This window comes from Crocodylus porosus, unplaced genomic scaffold, assembly GCF_001723895.1.
Source record: "Crocodylus porosus isolate Cpor-Errol unplaced genomic scaffold, CroPor_comp1, whole genome shotgun sequence".
In the NCBI taxonomy this organism is placed as follows: Eukaryota; Metazoa; Chordata; order Crocodylia; family Crocodylidae; genus Crocodylus; species Crocodylus porosus.
Window position 1 is genome coordinate 4,238,189 of NW_017728940.1, and position 15,927 is coordinate 4,254,115.

The following is a 15,927-nucleotide window of genomic DNA, read 5'->3' on the forward strand; positions in this document are numbered from 1 at the left end:
AACTTGGCCAGTCCACTCCTGACTCCAATGTCCACATCGTTAATGAAGATGTTGAACAGTGTGGGTCTCAGGACAGAGCCTTGAGGGACCCCACTGGTCACAGGGCACCATGATGAGTGACTGTAACAGTGACTGTTTTACGATAGATAAATTGTTCATGTTTTTCTTGAGCCCAGTTTCCCTGTAGGAGACATGGTGATAATACTTAGCTACTCCATAGGGTCTGTGTGTGTGATTCAGTTCAGTAATGTTTGTGAGGCACTTTGAGGTCTGCCAGTGGAAGGTGTTACAGAATCACAGTGTTCTTTTTATCGGGATTTACCTGATATAGAGCATAATCCCTTAGATCTCAGCACCTCCCTAGATACCCTAGATTCTCCCCTCCTGTTTCAAATGAAAACAGTACACAGGAGTCTTGTTATTTGCATAGACATTTTTCCCAACTAAATTATGCAAATAAGCATACAAAAAAGTAGAAATAATAATAATAAAAAAATAGCCTGGAAACAGGCAGCATAATTCCCCATGGTAATGTGGTACTTCAGGTCGCTCCACATGCTTCTTGTCAGCTCTTAAAGACTTACTGGCAAATAAATAAAAACTTATGACAATTACTGTTCAATCTCGTCTTATGCCCCATTGTACCCTTTACACTTGACCACACGGCTACCACCGACACCCCGAATAATGAAAAGAAAGCCCCACACCTAACAAGTCAGTTCTCTCTCTCAGATATGCTGCTGAAAGTATGATCTAATGTGGCCTATCTGGCAGTTAATGGCAGGAAATACGTTAAAATTTTCCTCAAAAACTCAAATGTGCTCGTTATTTTTCTAAACTACACCAAAAAGCCATGTGTAATCATTCACCAGGTTACAACAATGTTTAATAATTGAAACATGATAGATTGCCTTTTGCAAGTGGAAATCTCTGTGCACTGCTCAATCTTTGCATTATACGATCAAATGATTGCTGGCTTTTCTTTTTCTCATTTCAGCTTATGCAATAACCTGAAGTATGCTAAAAGCTGATATGCAAACAACTGGGTGAAATTTAATTGAATAGCCGGCAATTGTTTTTGTCTCACAGGAAAATAAAATTAGCAAACTACATGAATAACCAGTGTGCAATAAAGAAGAATTTACTGTATTCTTCTTCACTTCCTGTCCCACACAGTAGTGTTACTGTTAAATATCTTACAGGTTCCAAACCAGAAGTAGCTCATTGGTAGGCAAAATGATTTCCTATTTTTATACTTCAGCTTTGTGCTATGCCTCATACACATGAAGTGCATTCCTTGCTCCAAGGAACCTGAAGTTAAAAGCATTGACATACCACAGTCAAGACAGCCTGGGGAAATGCAAAGTTGGAAATAACTATTTTTTCCTCTCATTATTATTAAAAACTCGCTTTTTGCCACTGATGCATATGGAATACTGGATATGGTGCAGGCAGCATGGGATCCTTTGCCAGGAAAGCCCGATGTAAATGTATTTTTAATAATGGCTGTGACCTCAGGCCATTAGAGTGACAGTATGGTATGAACAACATGTCATAAAAATATGTCTAGGTCTGGCCAGCCAAACCTTGCTACATTATTTCCAGCTTCAGAGCAGATCTAGGTATTTGAACGAATGGGCCTCTGATTCTGATTTCAGTGAGAGAAACAACTCAATTAAGTCAGTAGGATGATCGCAGTGCAAAACTGGAATAACGGGGAGAAGAATGAGGCCCACACTATGCTGATGTGTGGGCAAGGCATTGGATAAACAGCCCCTCCAGCAGGCTAAGTCAGCCAAGGGTTCCCTAAAGCTGAGGAGGGTAGGAAGGGTGCCTTAGTGCTTAGGGCTCTGGGTTGAGTCAGGAGGACTGCATGACTTTTCCTTTGGTGAGTGACTTACAGCTAGATCCGATAAACTGCTTCATACACATAAGATGCTGAGTTGGTGGCTCACGCAGCACACAAGGGAGGTTGGGCACTTCAGAAAGGCAATGCCGAAAGCCCTCATGTTGAGTGATGAGACTCCTACAACTATCCTGTGGGTGCAGTGAGCACGTACATTTGTTCTTTCAAAGAGTTGAGCAGGGCTCCCTGTTTTTATATTAAAGGCAGCCAGTGGAAGAGGTGGAAGTGCCAGCATCCACTTTAGTACAATAGCGTGGTGGCTAAAACACTTATCAGGCAGTGGCAAAAGTGGGTGCTACATCCTTTGCAGGCTGCGGGGGTTTGCATCCGTGTCTCCTGTTTCCAAGGGAGTGCCCTAACCACCAAACCATGGATTACGCAGGGGGAAGGGATACCTTCCACTCCTCCGCTTGTGCGGAAAGGTGTCTGGGAGCCAGGAGGCCAGGAAGAGAGAGCACAAGACTAGGGGACTGCTATGTGAGGGGGGCCCAGGCTCTTCTCCCATAGGTGTTTAAAAACAGATACAATACAGGATTCCCCATCTCAGCAAGCCAGCAGGGTGCAGGGAGAGGCTCCCTGCTGTGCTTGGCCTCTGTGCCCCATTAATCTAGTATTTCTTGCTACTTGGTGGCCCAGGTTCAGCAGGGGGTGGTGCCTACACATTCATTCTTGAAAGCCTGTACCCTGATACTTAGGGTATTCCTTCCTGGGAAAAGAGAGAAGTGGGCCTGAACCCCCTCAAGATGAGGCAGCTAAAAACTAGGTCTCCCACCTCCTAGGCAAGTGCTCTAACCACCTTCTCCAGAAGCTGTAAATGCATTTCATGACAAAATCAGGAAAACCTTTTGTTCAAAAAACTGTACAGAAGTCACTGAGTGGTTATTGTGTTTTACATATCCCCCTCAGCAGCTGATTTACAGAAGCTATAAACCTGCCAGAACCCCGTAACTATAGTTTTTTCTCTCTGGTGGCCCTCAGTTTTAGGGTTTAGCATGTCAGTCAAGATGGCATCCGTCAGACACTAATTAAAAGACAGTCCCTGCCTCCTGAGCCATCCTGCTCCAAAGAAAATCTAGTGGTATAAACCTTTCACTCCCTTGTTCTTTATTCTAGGCATACATGCCACAGACATGAGACCCTGAACAGCCACGAGCATGTTTGCCCATTTTCCTTTGCGTAAACACGTGTCCTGTGTGCACATATCAAAGGTCTCATTCTTCAAATAGTTCCCCTGCAGGCCCTGCTGTGCAGTCCCATCTTTTGTGCTCAGTTTCTTTGAAACTCAGATTATTCCTCACTAATCTTCTCAGCTCTTTCACTTAACCCCACCCTAGGATGTCTTTCCAGATGCCTCCTGTCTAAGGAGAGCCCCAGCACTGCTTCACTGTGAGCTTGGGAAATCTGTCCAGCCCCCACCCACCCCATAGCAGCATGGCTTCCACAATATGCATCAGTGAAGCCATAGCAAAAGTGATTAAAGCCTTTCCATCTAGCTGAGATTTTTCTGTAGGGCCTACAACTACAGCATATAAGTGTTGAGGTGCCCTGTAATCAGCTTTTGAGGAACTTGTATCTCCTGCGGCTTCAATAACTCCTACATAAAAACTACTACATTCGTCTCTGGTGATGTTCCCGACTGCTGCTGCTTGAAGCGCTGATACTGAAGGCTTTGGGTAATTATTGCAGAATGCTGTTGACTTGGTGTCTCAGGCATCCTTATGCAGCAGGCTGCTTTACAGTTGGGGTCATCAACAAGTCCCAGCCTGAAGCGACTGATCTGGCATTCACTAAGCACAGCAAAAATGAGGCAGCCTTCAAAATAATCTCCTGAAAGGGATGTGGCATTCTGACCTTTAGCCACTGTCAATATTCAGCCCCTCTGCTCATCAGCAAATGCCTGTAAAGCTTGCAGGAAATCTCTCTAGGGTTTTAATTTAGGATAAACACCATCAGCTTTAAAACTCCAAGCCAGCTTTTTGGTGTGTCTGTGTATCAACACATTAGGATCATTCCAGGTCTGAACAAGCTGTCCTGACATGAATGTTCCTCTCCTGTGCCTTTCACTGCATTTTTCCTCTGAGTTGTTCTAGGCATGCAGTACATCACTCCAGGCTAAACACAGCACGTTGCAAGCCATATCAACTATATCGCATGCTGCTGTCCAGCACCCTTCCCTCAATCTGTCCTGTTCGTGTCACTATGTCTAGTCCCCAACAGGCACACTGTGGCCCTCTGAATCACACACAGTTCAGTGATTTGGGTTGCCACAAAAGCTCTTGCCCAATGATACCATAAATACACGGTGTAGAAATATGACATTGAGTATAGCCAACATCCTGGCTGCCAACCCATCAAATGGCCTCCCGGGGGCTAGAGGAATGGGAATACTGAGGTCTACACATGTTAGGTCTCTTGTTCAGGACTTTTGCATTAAGAGCCTCTGGGTGCATCTACGTGTGCATTAATACACCTTTTCTAAAGCACGTTAAATTGAGTACCTCCAATGTGAGGTACTAAATTAATGTGTATTAGATTGTGCTAATGAACAGTAGCGCATTTGCACGCTTTTTTTAGTGATGCATAATGTGCAGTAGACTATTTTACTGCACAATAGTATAATGTCACAGTTTTTTAAGCGATGCTTTAATGAGCAGTAAAATAGTCTACTGCACATTAAAGCACATGTGTGGACGCACACTCTGGGTATCAGTGTGATATGGTAATAATGCCAAATCAATCACTGATCTCAGTACTCTGCTGGTGACATTGCTCCCACTAACATTATGCATTTTCCCTTACGTACCCATCTCTTTGCTTGCTTTTTGGGGGTGAAATCTTAATGACTCAGTGTAAGAAGTTTTTACTCTAAGTACTAACCCCAGGGTACTTTCTTGGTTGCTCTGGAGAAAATGTTTTTATTACTGACCCCCCTAGAAACATAAACTGGGCTCCTAAACCAGCAGATGCTCAGTTAACCAGCTACCATAAAGCCTCTCTTCTCAGCTTTGCCATAACACCGTATGGGTTAGCAGGGTCACAATGTCTGGTCTATGATATCCAGTGCCTCCATGAAACATCACATTGAGACTGTCAGCAACCTTGGTGACTTTTCCTTCGTTCAAGTTAGCGGCAATAGTTGTTGGGACACCTTAGTCAAACCAGGGCCAAATACTAATGTCAATGCTTTACCTCAAGAAAATAAATGTCCACCAGCAAATTAGCTTCTTATCTCAGCAACCCCAGAATCACCTCTCACACCATGGGGTCTAATGCTAATAGAACACATGCAAATATAATGCAGCTCCCTATCTCCTCTGAGTGGATGCACCATGTGGTAGATTAGAAGGTGGCTGCTGGCTTTGAGAAACCAGAACTGGGTCTTTTAGCTTATGCAGTACTGTATGCTTTTAGATCAAGTAGTATGAGTTTAGTCCTTCCTGCCAGTAACGCACCACCCAAGGGCATTTTGTTAGATTGACTTGGAGAGAAGAGGACCACCTACTGAATCACCAGTGCTACCTCAGCAGCATTTTAATGTTCTTTAGAAGTCTTCCAAACCACTGCTTGTATCTGTGAGGTCTAATAGACTCACAGCAGAAGCTGACATGGGTACAGGAGGGCAGAGCCATCCTATGATGATATCACTGAGTTATGACTAGTGACTGATTAGAAGCTTCAAAAGTAATACCATTATTTAACATTTAGGCTAAGTATAGACAGACAAAAAATCCGAGGTTGAATCAGTTCAATCTTTGTAGGTTAAGTCATGTAGATTGAACCTATAAGCAAGTGAACAGACATTCACTTTTGATTCAGGAAATGCAGGTACATGCCTACATTGTCCCAAGCCAGAAGTAGCGGGGAGGGCACTAGAGCACACCTCCCTGATTGGCTGAAGCTGACAGTTTTGGCAAAGGCTAGCCTGCCTATCCTGCAAAGGGGGTTTTGTGGGGGAGGTGCAAAGCACCCTGGGATGCTGGAGGACTGTGGGTTGACTCGAGAGGATCTGGGACAGAAGTTCCATAAACTGATTTAACCTAAATCATAGAATCATGGAAAATTAGGGTTGGAAGGGACCTCCAGAGGTCATCTAATTCACCCCTTGCTCAAGGCAGGACCATCCCTAACTAGATCATCCCAGCCAAGGCTTTGTCTAGCCAGGTCTTAAAAACTTCCAAGGATGGAGATTCCACAACCTTTCTGGGTAACCTGTTCCCGTGTTTTACTACCCCCTTAGTGAGAAAATTCTTCCTAATACAGTAAAAGTTCTGATAACTGGCATCTTACAAGCCATCATGCTCTGTTAACCAGCATGGTGGCTTGTAAGATAAAGTGAAACCGGAAGTGCCCACCGTGGTACTTCCAGCTTCTCCGAGCCCCCGTGGTCTGGGGCAAAGCCGCCTGTGCTGCCAACCCCCCATGGCCTGGGGGCATAACAGACTGTGTGGGGCTGTGCGGGGCCCACCTCCCTGTCCCACGGGGTCCGCAGGGCCTGTGGGAGGGGTGGCAGGATGCCCCAGATGCAGCAGGAGAATTGGCAGCCCGGGCCACTCAATTAACCAGCATATTTTGTTATCCAGCATCCCCCATTCCCGGGGGATGCCGGATAACAGAGCTTTTACTGTATCTAACCTAAACTTTCCTTGCTGCAACTTGAGACCATTGGCCTTGTTTTGTCATCTGCCACCACTGAGAACATCTTAGCTTCATCCTCTTTTGAACTCCCCTTCAGGTAGTTGAAGACTACTATTAAATCCCCTCTCAGTCTTCTCTTCTCTAGACTAAATAAGTCCAGTTCCCTCAGCCTGTCCTCAGAAGTCATGTGCCCCAGCCCCTGAAACATTTTTGTTGCCCTCCACTGGACTTTCTCCAATTTGTCCACATCCTTTTCTGTAGCGGGGGGCCCAAAACTGAACACAGTACTCCAGATGTGGCCTCACCAGTGCTGAACAGAGGAGAGGAATCACTTCCCTCAGCCTGCTAGTAACACACCTACCAATGCAGCCCAGTATGCCATTAGCCTTCTCAGCAACAAGGGCACACTGCTTGTTCATATTCAGATTATTGTCCACTGTAACCCCCAGGTCCTTTTCTGCAGAGCTGCTGCCCAGCCAGTCAGCCCCCAGCCTGTCCTGGTGCATGGGATTCTTCCATCCTAAGTGCAGAACTTTGCACTTGTCCTTGTTGAACCCCATGAGATTTCTTTGGGCTCAAGCCTCCAATTTGTCTCAGTCACTCTGAATCCTATCTCTACTCTCCAGTGTATCTACTATTCCCCCCCATCTTGGTGTCATATGAAAACTTGCTGAGGGTGTACTCTGTGCCATCTTTCAGGTTGTCAATGAAGACATTGAGCAAAACCAGCCTGAAGGCCAACCCTTGGGGCACTCCACTTGATACCAGCTGCCAACTAGAGATTGAGCCATTGATTACTACTCTCTGAGCCTGATGCTTCAGCCAGTTTTCTATCTACCTTACAGGCCATTCATCCAGCCCATTTTTCCTTAGCTTGCCTGCAACGTTGTGGGATTCCATATCAAAAGCCTAGCTAAAATCAAGGTACACCACATTCACTGGTCTCCCTGCATCCACATAGCCAGTCACCTTGTCACAGAAGACAATCATGTTGGTCAGGCTGACAATCAAATCAAAACTACTTCCATCCAGGTTTATCTTAAACCAGATTTGGCCATTTTGAAAGTAGTTTACATGCTTCTGTTGTGTTACAGATTTGAACTGATTTCCAATCACTTATACCAGTTTATGTGTAATGTCTGTCCCTAGCCCTTAATTATCACATTAGCACTTAGAAGCCAACCAGATTTGCCCAGTGTGCTACGTACTGTATGGTGACAGGAAAAATAACAGCCATTGCCCCAGGGTGCTCATAGTCTAAATTAACATGTTGGTATTAAAAGCAGAAAGGAGCAGCAGATGCCAATTAATAGTCTTCATCTAGAGTTTACAGTGGAAAATGCTCTCCAGTACTTTGCCATCTCAGTACTGGGAGCATGGGCCAAATGAATCCCCGATGTAACTTCACTGATTTTACCTACTATCAACAATTTCTTCCTGTCCACCACTTATATTGCCATTTCGTTAGCAATAGCCACCCAAATATTCACCTCCTACGGCAGAGGACAGATATTCAGCATTTTAATTTCTAGCCAAGTCATGGGGACTGAGGGAAGAGGGAATTTTGTGCTCTGGATAATAAATGTCTTTGCCAGAACACCATGGAAGAGTAAAGTAGTATTTTGGATGTATTTGTTTCATAGCCATCTCTGCATATGTAATTGCACTGTATGCCCTTGAATTTACATACAAGACTTAAAATACAATTAATTTTTGGCAACCAGCAAAGCCCGAATGAAGCTAATCCCTTTAGATTTTGCATTCTTATCTCATTTTAACATTTATCTAGTTAAGCTTAATGGGCAGGGGAAAGGAAGGAAGTCAATTGCTCTTATCTGAAAAGATGTTTCTCTCACTGAAAAATATTCAGCTTCTGGAAGGCATAAAGCAATGCTAAACAGGAGAGTTTCAGATCAGAGGGGGGCAACGAGGAAGTACGAGGAGAAAGGAGGTTCCACCCCATCCTTTCACCAGCTTACTACAAAATCCTATTTGGCTCTCGAGTGAAAATGAATGGGGTGGGTCTCATCTTGCTTCTGCTGATCTAGGGGATTGTTATCAGCCTTCAAACAACAGACCATACTAATGACTGGAGCCACAGAGGAGAGGGAGATTCAAACTGCACGTGCTGGAACAGCTGAGCGGTGTCTCAGGACAGGAGGCATCAGGACAGGGTGCGCTCCCCGCTGCAGAGCACTCAATCTTCTCCTTCATCCGAGGGAGTATCATAGTGTATCTCTTCAGAGTGGACGATTCCCCGCTCCTGAGCCATACCTGCCCCAGCCCAGCTTACTGCAGAGCTCGTTGGTTCAGATGAGTTTCTCTTTAAAGCAACAGACTGGGTCTCAAGCACGTCCCCAAGTCCCTGTCGCTTTATACCCTGCCCCGGGACAGCCTTCAGCCTATGGTAGATATCATAGAGGACATTACAGTTTTTTGCTACCCTGTCCTCTGTCCCCTGTTGATACACAACTGGACGTGTTTGGGTCCTCTATTTTTCTCTTCAACATAAAAGGCATCTGGTTTCGTATCAATAGAGGACAGAGGACAACCGGACAGGCCACCTACTTCAGCCGCCCACAACTCCCAGAGGTAAACAGGAGCACAAGCCTCCTCTCCTCTCACTTCCCTCCCAGCAAAGCTTCATTTCTCCTTCATTCTCCCCAGAACCATCCAGTTAGGGGCTGGCATCAACATCGCCTGGAGGCTAAGCCCTGCCCTATATCCCTTTTCAGAGCTGTACTTTTCTGTTTCTTCCTGGGCTCCTGTGAGGAGTCAGGGCAGCAGGCAGGCTAAGCTACCTCCAGCTGGTCCCGGTTACTTGATTTGCCCTGGCTGCCTAATCACCCCCAGCTGCCTGCGTGAGCACGGCCAACTGCTTGTAGGCAGCAGTGCTCCCCAGGATAGATGTTTCTTTGACCAGACTTGGGCTTTTTGTGCTTTGTTCCCTGCATCCTACCTGTTTGTTTCTAGTTTCCTTTTTCCTGAGCCTTGCTTCCTAGCTTCATTCTTGCGTTTTATTTCTGCCTATTGTTTCCTGGCTCCTGCCTGCTGGCTCCAGCCCAGACCCCTTTTGCTCCAGACTGCTCTGCTGGCTCCTTGGTCCCTATGTTCTGATAGGGGACAGCCCATGGCTCAGTCTGGTGATCTGGTCCTGTACAGCTACAGCTCTAGCTATAATGGCCTTGCTCCAGACACCTGCTTCCCCTGACTTGAGGGGATGGCCCACATCCCGGTGCCTTATGCACCTCCTGACCTACCTGCTCTGGGTCCTCTGACTGTAGGGGAATCCTTGCTTCCTGACCTCTGTGTTCCTCAATCCCTGGGCTGTGACCCTCTAGGCAAGCCCTGACTGCCTATGTCCCAGTTGTACCCCTGGGAGCAACCATATTTACCTCCCTCCACAAAACCTTGGTGACAGTTGCCCAACTGACAGACAGAGATGTGGGGCAGAAAATTTTCCAGTGCTTAATTTTTCCCTGGGAAATTTTCCATTTCTAAAAATTCATTGTTTCATAAAATTCATTAGTAACCATGAATGGATGCCAATACAATATTAGGCAAGCTTGGCATTTTCAAAGTTGTAATTAATGGTTTTCAGGTGATTATTCCTAGGAAGTGTGTGAGAGAGTACATATAAGTTTTCTTGAATTGTAAACAGGAGGGTAAATACACTCGCATAATAATCCAAACCAAAAATCAAGTTATGAATTCACCTAATTGGCTGTGAAGGCAAATGAAAACCAAAGCACGGCATATCATGTACAGTTCTTTGGGTGTGTGAAAATTAGTGCCTACAGTTTTCAGTGCCTTGGTTGTTTTTTTCCCTTAAATTTAAGCAAACAGTATACGGGAAATGCATGCTGTTGTTTACTGTCTTTACATTTTTACAAATATTCCAATAAAATAGTTTCTTTCCACATAAAGCTTTGAATTTGTTTGAAAATTTAAACCACATTAAGTGTGCTGTATTATTTTTTTTTCCTAATCAAATATTTCCTTTCAAATACTTTTTTAGTTTTGTTTACTAAATATAAGTCAAATAAACATGCTAAATCTGATCACGCTCTGTTTAGAGCATTGGAAAATTTTCCCGTTGAAAATTTTCCAGAAGACCCACATCTCTGCTGGCAGGTGGGCTTGGCAAGGGGGAATGAGACGCACTGAAACTTAGCTTGGAATGACTTTTCCACATGCCGAGGGGAGCTGTGCTTGTGCTAGGGCAAGCACCCTTCCCAGCCTCCTTTCTGCTTAGCATAGTGACTGGGTCCTGAGAACTGAAGGTCTTGATTTACCTTAGAGCATGAGTGGCAAAAGCAGGGCAAGCCTCTTTCCACAATGCCTCACACTAACCTGTAGGGAAGCTGGTAAAGGGGAGAGGGGATTCAGTCTCCAGCGCTCTGTTAATGTGGTCGTTGTGATGGAGGTTTGTCCTACAAGGAGCTAGCTAAGAGTCACTGCACTCCCACCGTGATGTGGTGGTGAGGACTTTGACTCAACCCCTTCAGGGCACGGGTTCTGAGACTGAGGCCCCTGGCTGGTTCACAGATCACATCATCCACCTGCCCTTTTCCTGATTAAAGATTTGATCATAAGAGTGCACGACGGGCTGTGGGGAATTGTAGGGGCGACTGGGCCACTTGTCCCAAATGTCTGGGACCCACTGTTCTACAGAATGTAGACACCTACCTCCCATTGATTAAAATTAAAGTCCAATTAAAATGGGCTGTGGACAATCAAATTAACTTCAAGATACTTGGCACTGGACAAAAAAACCAACAAATGTACAAGTAAAAAATCAGGACAGCTGGCCTAATAGCAGTCTTGCTGAGAAGGATCTAGGCATTACTGTGGATTACAAACTAAACATGAGCCCACTATGTGATACAAAAAAGATGAATGTCATCTTGGGTTAGATTAACAGAAACAACAGATTCAATATGTGTGAAGTAAAAGCACCACTCTGCTTGGTACTAGCTGGGCTAACCTGGCATACTGAGTCCGGTTTTGGGCACCACACTTTAGAAAGTCTGGGGACAAATGAAAGAGGATCTAAAGGAGAGCAATGGGGATCATCATCAGGGGCTTGGAAAGCAAGTCATTTGAAGAAAGGGTAAGGGAGTTGGAAATGTTTAGTCCGGAGAAAAAATTAAGAAGTGATGTAAGAGTTTTCAACTATCTGACAGGCTGCAAACAATTGTTCTCCCTGGCCATTGGAGACAAAACCAGAAGCAATGGATTTAAACCACATGAAGGTAGATTCAAGTTAAGCCCAAGGAAAAACTTCCTAAATGTCAGAGCAGCTAAATACTGGAACAAGTTGCCTGGGGGACATTGCAGGGTCCCCTTCACTGAAGGTCTTTAACACAAAGCTGTCTTAGGGATCTGTTAAGAGTGGTTTAGGCATAGTACAACTGCCCCTCTCCCACCCCCAGTTGGGAGTTGAACTAGATGATCCTCATGCTCTTTTCCAGCCCTATGATTCAGTGGAAGTTAGGTACCTTTCAGGATTTGGTCTTTCCTGCTGTGGTGGGATGGGGAACAGCAACCTAGAGGTGAAAGTCTGTAAGACTGACAGCTCCTCAGCTATCCTTGTCCCTACACTTTTCCGTCCTTGGGTTAGTTCATGCGTACCCTTGGACCCCACGCAAGGGAGAGACTTACGTGTACAAAGGCTGTAGCTGTAAGTGTGATGTCTTCTGTGGAGCCTGATAGCCGTATGAATCGAATCCTCCAATGAAGTCAACTGGGGAAAGAAAGAGACTACGTGAGTGGCTGCCAGCGGGGAGCCGAGGCAGCACAGCTGGCCAGTACCAGAAGACTTGCAGCCGGAGAAAGAGAAGCCAGCAGCTTCCTCTCCGGTCTCATGCCCTTTTCTCCATCAGTGGATCAGGTCTTCAATGTTGGGACTTTTCTTGGCAGGCTTAAGGTGATCCTACAATGGCAGTTTCAGACCAGGAACAGGCATCAGCGCTCTCCAGAACCCGCCTACTATCTGCTGTGCGTGTATGAGTGTGAGAGGGAGAAAGGGATTGTCTGAGGATGAATGTATGAGCGAGTGTGTCTTCTGGTGAAAGAGAGTGTGTCCGCATGTGTGTGTGTTTGTGTCAACGTTGATCTGAATGTGGGGGTGTTCGTGTGTGCATTGGAGTGTGTATGTGTGAGTTTGGGGCTGAAAGGGTCTGTGTGAGCAAGTGTCCGAGTGTGAATGGATGTGTGTTTGTGGGTGAACAAGATTATTTCTGAGTGTGTATGAGAGGGTGTGGCTGAGGGTGAGAGTTAGTGTGTGTAAATGTGAGAGAGTGTTAGTCAGGCTGCCTGTTTGTGAATCTAAGTTTGTGAGCAAATATGTAAGTAAGACTGAGTCTGTGACTCCGGGGGCCAGATCCTATTCCCCCTATTAGGCACATAAGGTGACTTAGGCACTTAAGTGTGACTCCGTTCCACCCGCTCAAGTCCCTGAAAAATAGCTGCTGAAAAGGTGAGTGGATCCTTCTCCTCCTCGTTGCTTTTTTGTCTCAGTTTTAAGGGTCAGAGGATGGTGTGTTACAAAAGTAGATTCATTAATGGGTTTTCAGGACTTGAACTGAGGTGAATGGAATCACAGTTAGGTGCCTAAGTACACTTAGAAACTTAATATATGGAACCAAATCTGGCCCCATGGTGTGTGTAACTGTGACTGGGAAAAGCTAGTGACTAATTCAGTGGTTCTTAACCTTTTTACATTCAAAACACTCTTCGACAGACTTAAGGCACCTCTCAGAAAATCCCAGCTCTTAGTTTTCATTCTTTTTTTGATTACAGAAAAATAATAGAGTGATTCTTCTGTTGCAGGGATCTCAGACAGGTCACAGCAGGTCAGAATGGTTTTAACACTATGGATTTCTATATGAAAACTCTGGGTGTATCTTGTGAACCATGTTTGCACACCTAATGGTGCTAACATTGTGTGGCCCACTGAGAATCACTGGACTAATTCAACAAAATCAGTCCAGGGCAAATACTGGCCTCCCTTCCATAATCTCCTCTGTCCAGGCAAAACTGCCACGATCACTCCACTGGGCAAATGACTGTTGGACATCATGTGTGTCCTGCATGTACAGGTAGGGTACTTTGGACTTAGTTCTCTCCAAATCTCTCGGTAAATCTGGAATGACCCCACTAGAGTCAGAGCATCCCCAGAACAGACACACCAAGCACGTGAGGAATCTGTCCCAATAAGCCTGTGCATGGAGCCCGCTGGTGCTGAGTGGCGTGTGGGAGTGCCTTTGCCATTGCCCAGGAAGAAGATAAATGTAGAAAAGGAACTGGACTGACTTGAAAATATCCCTCTGGCTCTTTTTTACTCAGCACAATAGACCTTGCATTTCTTGCTGGACAAAATGGGTAAAATTACCCTATCATTGTCTCCAAAGTGAGCATTTAAGGAAAATTATGGGTGACTTAAGTCTCATTTAAAGTGTGTAATTTAGGGGAATTACAGACACCAATATATCAGTTTTCTTTTCTGCGATGGTTGTGATTTCCATCCAACAGATTAATCCACTTTCAGACGGCATTTATACCGGGAGCCTGGTTATTGTTTTAGAGTCCATTACCTGGTCTGTAAGCCCCGTGGGGCACTCACCAGAATAAACAATGCACATGTCTGCTCCACAGTGGAAGGGAAATGGATATGCAAACTGGGCAACTTGCCTCTTGTGCAAGTTAGAAGGTCCCTCAGGGCAGGCAGTGTTTGGAGGCAATGGGAAGTGGGCCTTACTGTAGAGAGAAAATGCATCTAGATAAAGGGGCAGACGTGGGCTCTCTGGTGCACAGAACAGATCCTGACTGATAGTCTTCTTCCCCTGTAGTGTTGGCATTTCTCACTGGAAGGGCAGACTTTTGCAGTCCAATTGCAGAGAAAAATTCCTACCGATGTTTACAAGAGCTGCTGCTTTTTGCATTGGGAAGAGGCCAGGAGTGTTTCTCTCATGAACACATAACACACACACACACCTACCCACACCTCCACACACACTGTGAAGACATACTTTGAAGCTGCTGAAAAAAGATTCAGTGGGTTTTATTGCCTTACTAAGACAGAGGCTCACTTCAGGCAAAGTGGAAGGGGATTTTCTGAGAAAAGAGGGATCTAGGGCACATCCCCATGAGTGCACATGTGTGTTTCCCTGGGGACAACTGGCAGCGGCACATATTTGTGGTACTGCTAGTTGTCCCCAGGGAATGCCCCTGCGCACACGCTCTGGCACACGGCAAATTGCCCCAGGTGGAGTAAAGGGAGACAGGGGCCAGCACCTGGCCTGGCCCCAGCAGCTTTACCTGGGATCCTGGGGGCTTCCCAGGGCTGCAGCAGGAGTGATCTGGGTGTGCGGAGCCTGGCTGGCAGCCCAAGTGTGGATCTGGCTGGTCTGGCTCCCCTTTCAGGTGGTGCATGCTGCTGCCACATGCACTGTGCCATTTTTTTTTCTCTGCATGTTTTTTAGATACCAGGATTTCCTGGTATCTAATTTCGGCTCCGCACTGCGAATATGCAGTGCAGAGAACCTATTCACACGTGCCATATGTGTTTTGTGGCACCTCAAAAGCCTTTGAGGCACCGCAAATTGCGCATTCCCACTTGTGAGGATGTGCCTCTAGTGGGTGGGCTAAGCAGAGAGAAGGGAGGAGCCCCTACAAGCTTCTGAGCCTGGAGAGAGGATCTGAGCTGAATTTTTACTACCTGAGTGTTTCCTGTGCTGAAAATGCCACGGCCAAGTTCAGGGATGAGTTTGGGTGCTGTACATGGAGAACAGCCTGGGAAAGGTGCTTGTTCAGTTTTATACTAACAAGGATGTCACTGACCTAAACTAGCATTAGAGTAATAGTCCAGCACTTAGGTGAGAGGCAAGGTTTTCTATTGGACGAGCTTTTGAATGCAAAACATTTGAAGCTTTTGAATGCAAAAGCTTGACTTAAGGTCTTGACTTAAACTAGACTTTTCCTAGCAACTGACACCTTGCACTTCTCTAGCTGCTTTCAACCTGAGCTGTTACAGCCCTTTACAAATAGTCATGATCTACAATGATCTAATTCCCCTATTGTCCCATGTGATAAAAGCTGCTGTGGCTGCCCCCACCGTAGAAATGACATGGGGAGTGGAATGGATTTCTCTACGCTTACAGAGCAAGTTATTAAGACAACCAGCAATCTCAATGTCCACCATTTCCTCTACACATTAGACCCCTTGCCTTACTGAATGCAGCAGGGACCACAGTTCTTTTTATTACTGCAAGCTATTGTGTGTAGTTCAGTTGTGCCTGGTCCAAGTCACAAAATGTGACACTGTGTTAGGGACTGTACAGGTACAGAGCTTAGAAATCATCCTTGCCCCAGAGTTAAAAATG

At 45.6% G+C, this 15,927-nt stretch overlaps 1 protein-coding gene across 3 annotated transcripts in view; it reads right to left on the reverse strand.

Moving 5' to 3' along the window:
• The window catches only part of NKAIN1 (Sodium/potassium transporting ATPase interacting 1), a 219,365-nt gene that overhangs the window by 23,273 nt on the left and 180,165 nt on the right, over nucleotides 1-15,927 (reverse strand). For all 3 annotated transcript variants that reach the window (XM_019548027.1, XM_019548026.1, XM_019548025.1), the window contains one exon: nucleotides 12,206-12,287. In XM_019548027.1, coding sequence (XP_019403572.1) covers nucleotides 12,206-12,287 — 82 coding nt within the window. The remainder of the gene's footprint in view (nucleotides 1-12,205; nucleotides 12,288-15,927) is intronic.